At 46.3% G+C, this 6,000-nt stretch overlaps 1 protein-coding gene across 1 annotated transcript; it reads left to right on the forward strand.

The window, feature by feature from the left end:
* Window positions 1-2,574: 2,574 nt before the first annotated feature.
* Window positions 2,575-5,690, forward strand: LOC129519633 (serine/arginine repetitive matrix protein 1-like). The gene is given in 5 exon segments (XM_055340346.1): window positions 2,575-3,273; window positions 3,484-3,639; window positions 3,641-4,526; window positions 4,529-5,395; window positions 5,398-5,690. Coding segments are annotated over 5 exon segments (2,754 nt in total). The 5' UTR covers window positions 2,575-2,583; the 3' UTR covers window positions 5,553-5,690.
* Window positions 5,691-6,000: the final 310 nt, after the last annotated feature.

A 6,000-nucleotide genomic window follows, 5' to 3' on the forward strand; every position in this document is an offset into this window, starting at 1 on the left:
TACTGACTGAACCAGCCAGGCGCCCCTGTGTCCTGGACGTGTTCATTGCTATGATATGAGACTAAGCCCTATCAAAATCCACTGGAGAAGGGTTTTCTTTGTTTTGTTTTAGCAGCTAGTTGTTCTAGTTAGGTTCATGCCAAAAGTCTTGGCCTGCCTTCTGTGAGCCACGGTTTCCATGTAATTTCAGTTTTCAGACTCTTGCAGTAGTACTATTTGGATCTGGTCTATGTGTTATCCCAGAGATTCAAGGAGCCCGGGTGGTGGTCCACAGCATAGACTAGTATTCAAAACCTTTGGTCTTTCAGCGCACCTGGATGACTCAGTGGTTGAGCATCTGCCTTTGGTTCAAGGCATGATCCCAGGCTCCTGGGATTGAGTCCCATATTGGGCTCCCCATGGGGAGCCTACTTTTCCCTCTGCCTCTGCCTATGTCTCTGCCTCTCAGTGTCTCTCATGAATAAATAAATAAAATATTTTAAAAAAATTTTTGATCTTCTATTTCAGGTTAGTTTCACACATAAGTGCCCCAGGGTGATCCTAGAACTTTTAAACACAAATCTATAAAATTTCCTTCTTGAGCTCTCTCCTATCCAAAATCTCTACAACATTCTCTGGCTCCCAGGCTTCCTTTTTCTGATCCTCCTTCCAGGAATGCCTGGCTCTCAGTGTTCCTATGCTGCCAGACATCTCCCACCACTGGATCTACCTTCAAGGCAAGGCAGGAAGCTCAGCTGCTGATGGAGCCAACTGCCTACAGAGAGGTACAGCTCTGAAGACCTGCAAAACCAGTGGAGGAAAAGAAAAACCAGGAAAAACCTCCATCCTCTGCATTTTTCAGGGGTACCTCTTCTCATTCCTCTTATTAGAGAGAGAATTTTTTTTTATTGGCTGTGCCTGTTGCAATGTTCCAGAATTTAGGTTGCCTTGAGACTAAAACCAAGGGATGATAGAGGGAAAAAAATATGAGACTCATCATTTTGTTGGTCTTTAAGTATTGATTTCCTCCCATATTTGTCCACTATTATTTATTTTTCAGAGTCCTCAGTTGGTTGCTTTGCATACACTCTCCAGGGGTTTTGTTGTAGTTATTAGAAGAAATAGTGTAGAGTATGCTTATGCCATTTAACCAGAGCAGAGGTACGCCTGGGTGGCTCAGCAGTTGAACACCTGCCTTCAGCTCAGGGCGTGATCCCAAAGTCTGGGGATGGAGTCCCACGTCGGGCTCCCTGCGTGGAGCCTGTTTCTCCCTCTGCCTGTGTCTCTGCCTCTCTCTCTCTCTGTGTCTCTCATGAATAAATAAATAAAACCTTAAAGAAAAATAAGTAAAATCTTAAAACAACAGCGAAAACCAGACCTGGACCCTATACCTTTTGTAATAGTTCTAGAAATTTTGATATGTTGGTGTGACCTATTGAGATATACTTCCACAAGTTTTGTGTTCTGTAGGCTGTATTTTTTCTTTTCTTTTAACTTAATTCAATTAATTTATTTGAGAGAGAGAGAGCATGATAGAGAGCACAAGCAGTGGGAGGGGTTGAGGGAGAAGCAGGCTCCCCCTGAGCAAGGAGCATAATATAGGTCTGAATCTCAGGATGCTGGGATCAAGACCCAAGCTGAAGGCAAACACTTAATTGACTGAACCACCCAGGTGCCCTGTAGGCTGTATTTCTATAAACATATTTGAATCAGAATTTACCTAATTTGAATGTAAATGTCTTTTGTGCTAACAATTTCATTTTTACAAGTCTTATTAAAAACAGCTTAGTCTTTTCACAAATTATGGCAATGCTTTGAATCACATGAATAGACATCCTCTCTGCATTATAACACAGACTTGAACTTTGGGTGCACAGCAGCCAAGATACAAAAATTATTATCCTGTTTTTCAGCTTAAAATAGCTGAATTTAGGGACACCTGGGTGGCTCAGCGGTAGAGCGTCTGCCTTTGGCTCAGTTCACTATCTGGGGTCCAGTCCCACATGGAGCCTGCTTCTCCCTCTGCCTGTGTCTCTGCCTCTCTCACGGTGTCTCTCATGAATAAATAAATACAATCTTAAAAAAAAAAAGAATTTAAAGTAGCTGAATTTAACTCTGCATACATAAAGAGTTGTTTTGCTATGTAAATATGTTTAACCACATTATCTCACAATTGGGACCACTGAGAAATTCTTCAGTTGCTGTGAAAAGCACAATTGTTTTTGGGTAGAATAACAAAATAGCTACTGGGGCGCTTGGGTGGCTCAGCCGGTTAAGCACCTGGGTTAAGCACCTGACTTCAGCACTGGTATGATCCCAGGGTCCTGGGATTGAGCCCCATGTGGGCGTGGGGGGAGGGTCCCTCCTCAGGGGGAGCCTGCTTCTCCCTCTCCCTCTGCCACTCCCCATGTTTGTACTCTCTCTCACTGTCTGTCAAATAAAATCTTAAAAAAAAAAAGTTAAACAATGCTACTATTAAAGTTTAGGTGTTGATACACACATTTTTTCATCCTTTTCTTAATTACTATTAGTTATATTTCCTACATTCTGTGAATTTGTCGTAGAATTTGTTTTATTAAATACTTCCAGGAGCAAGGCAGCAAGATGGACGCGGGATTCTTCCGCGGAACAAGTGCAGAACAGGATAATCGGTTCAGCAACAAACAGAAGAAGCTACTGAAGCAGCTGAAATTTGCAGAATGCCTAGAAAAAAAGGTGGACATGAGCAAAGTAGATTTGGAGGTTATAAAGCCTTGGATAACAAAACGAGTAACGGAAATCCTTGGGTTTGAAGATGATGTGGTGATTGAGTTTATTATATTCAACCAGCTGGAAGCGAAGAATCCAGACTCCAAAATGATGCAAATCAACCTGACTGGGTTTTTGAATGGAAAAAATGCTAGAGAATTTATGGGAGAACTGTGGCCCCTGCTCTTAAGTGCACAAGGAAACATCGCTGGAATCCCTTCTGCTTTTCTAGAACTGAAGAAAGAAGAAATAAAACAAAGACAGATTGAACAAGAAAAGTTGGCATCTATGAAAAAGCAAGATGAAGACAAGGATAAGAGGGATAAGGAAGAAAAAGAAAGCAGCAGAGAAAAAAGGGAGAGGTCTCGAAGCCCAAGAGGACGCAGATCCAGATCTCCTTCCCCTAGAAGACGATCTTCCCCTGTCAGGAGAGGAAGAAAGCGCAGTCATTCTGGATCTCCCCGTCACAGAACCAAGACCCGGAGTCCTTCCCCTGCTCCAGAAAAGAAGGAAAAACCTCCAGAGCTCCCAGAACCATCAGTGAAAGTAAAAGAACCGGGATCCCTGGGTGGCGCAGCGGTTTGGCGCTTGCCTTTGGCCCGGGGCGCGATCCTGGAGACCCGGGATCGAATCCCACGTCGGGCTCCTGGTGCATGGAGCCTGCTTCTCCCTCTGCCTGTGTCTCTGCCTCTCTCTCTCTATCTCTCTGTGACTATCATAAATAAATAAAAAAAAAAAATTAAAAAAAAAAGAAAGAAAGTAAAAGAACCTTCAGTACAAGAGGCCACTTCTACTAGTGACATCGTGAAAGTTCCCAAACCCGAACCTGTACCAGAGCCTAAAGAACCTACTCCGGAGAAAAATTCCAAAAAGGAAAAGGAGAAGGAGAAGACCCGACCAAGATCTCGGTCCCGTTCGTTCCAAATCAAGATCCCGGACACGGTCTCGCTCTCCTTCTCATACTCGGCCTAGACGGCGTCATAGATCCCGATCAAGATCATACTCCCCTAGAAGGAGGCCAAGTCCGAGAAGGCGGCCATCTCCTCGCAGAAGAACCCCACCAAGACGAATGCCACCTCCACCCAGGCATAGAAGGAGCAGATCTCCAGTGAGACGAAGACGACGTTCATCAGCATCCTTGTCTGGAAGTAGCTCATCATCCTCTTCATCTCGTTCCCGGTCACCGCCAAAGAAGCCTCCTAAGAGGACATCCAGGCCCCCTCGAAAAACTCGGAGGTTGTCTCCTTCAGCAAGTCCTCCGAGGCGAGGGCATAGGCCATCACCTCCAGCAACTCCACCGCCAAAAACTCGTCATTCCCCAACACCCCAGCAGGCAAATCGTCCAAGAAGAAGTCGTGTTTCTGTCTCTCCAGGGAGAACTTCAGTGACAAAACATAAAGGTACTGAGAAAAGAGAGTCCCCTTCACCAGCACCTAAGCCTAGAAAAGTAGAGTTATCTGGATCGGAAGAAGATAAAGGTGGCAAAATGGCTGCAGCAGATTCTGTGCAGCAGAGACGTCAATACAGACGACAGAACCAGCAATCTTTATCTGATTCTGGCTCCTCTTCTCCCTCAGAAGATGAGCGACCCAAGAGGTCCCATGTGAAGAATGGCGAGGTAGGCAGGCGGCGGAGACATTCCCCTCCCCGGAGTGCCTCTCCATCACCTCGAAAGCGCCAGAAAGAGACTTCACCTCGGATACAAATGGGAAAGCGATGGCAATCGCCAGTGACTAAAAGTGGTAGACGGAGGAGGAGTCCTTCCCCACCACCCACCAGAAGGTGACGTTCCCCTTCTCCTGCCCCCCCCCTCGTAGGCTCAGGTCTCCCACGCCACCACCACGACGAAGAACTCCTTCTCCTCCCCCCCGCCGGCGCTCACCGTCCCCAAGAAGATACTCTCCTCCAATACAGAGGAGATACTCTCCTTCTCCACCTCCAAAGAGAAGAACGGCTTCTCCCCCTCCCCCTCCTAAACGAAGGGCATCACCATCTCCACCACGAAAGCGTCGGGTCTCCCATTCTCCACCTCCCAAACAAAGAAGCTCCCCAGTCACCAAGAGACATTCGCCTTCATTATCATCAAAGCATAGGAAAGGGTCTTCCCCGAGCCGGTCTACCCGGGAGCCCCGGTCACCACAACCAAACAAAAGGCATTCGCCCTCACCAGGGCCTCGAGCTCCTCAGACCTCCTCAAGTCCTCCACCTGTTCGAAGAGGAGCATCATCATCACCCCAAAGAAGGCAGTCCCCTTCTCCAAGTACTAGGCCCATTAGGAGAGTCTCCAGGACTCCGGAACCCAAAAAGACAAAAAAGGCTGCCTCACCAAGCCCTCAGTCTGTAAGGAGGGTTTCGTCCTCTCGATCTGTCTCAGGATCTCCTGAGCCAGCAGCTAAAAAACCCCCAGCACCTCAATCCCCTGTCCAGTCTCAGTCCCCCTCTACCAACTGGTCACCAGCGGTACCGGTCAAAAAGGCTAAAAGCCCAACACCGAGCCCATCTCCGGCAAGGAACTCAGACCCAGAAGGAGGTGGAAAGAAAAAGAAGAAAAAGAAGGACAAGAAACACAAAAAGGATAAGAAACACAAGAAGCACAAAAAACACAAGAAGGAAAAGGCCATGGCAGCAGCCGCTGCAGCAGCTGTCACTCCCACGGCCCCTGCGGCCCCCACACCACATCAGCACAGGAGGAACCGGAGGCAGAGCCCGAGCCTAAGAAGGAGATGGAGAGTGAGCCCGAAGACAACCTCGACGACTTAGAGAAGCACCTGCGTGAAAAGGCGCTGAGGTCGATGCGGAAGGCTCAAGTGTCCCCACAGTCTTAGGCGGGAATGTGTGTCACGATGTACATTTTATTTGGTTTGTACGCAATTCAATTTCAAAATTGCTAAAATGTGTTTGAGCTTTAGACTATAACATTTGTTGTAATAATTGCTAGGTTGAAGTTCACCATGTAAAAAAAAAGGGGGGGGGCATGGATTTACATTGCAAAAGGTGTCCACAGTGTATTAGTGACCTTCTTTCATTGACAGCTGACATAAATTCATTTAGAGTGAAATATTTTAAGCCAAAAAAAAAATCCTCTTTTTAAAAAAGGGGGTTTCAATATTGTTGGCATTTTTATGGTTTCTTTAAAGGCCCTGGCTATTCCCAGAGGTTTTCCTTTCTTGTCATTTTTTTTCTTTATTTTTTTCTCATTTGAGTCTTAGCACCCATTTAAGTTATGATGCTTTCAACCTTGTATGGTTTGCAAGCTTGCCCAGAAATAAGACC

Source organism: Nyctereutes procyonoides, unplaced genomic scaffold (genome assembly GCF_905146905.1).
Source record: "Nyctereutes procyonoides isolate TBG_1078 unplaced genomic scaffold, NYPRO_anot_genome, whole genome shotgun sequence".
In the NCBI taxonomy this organism is placed as follows: domain Eukaryota; kingdom Metazoa; phylum Chordata; class Mammalia; order Carnivora; family Canidae; genus Nyctereutes; species Nyctereutes procyonoides.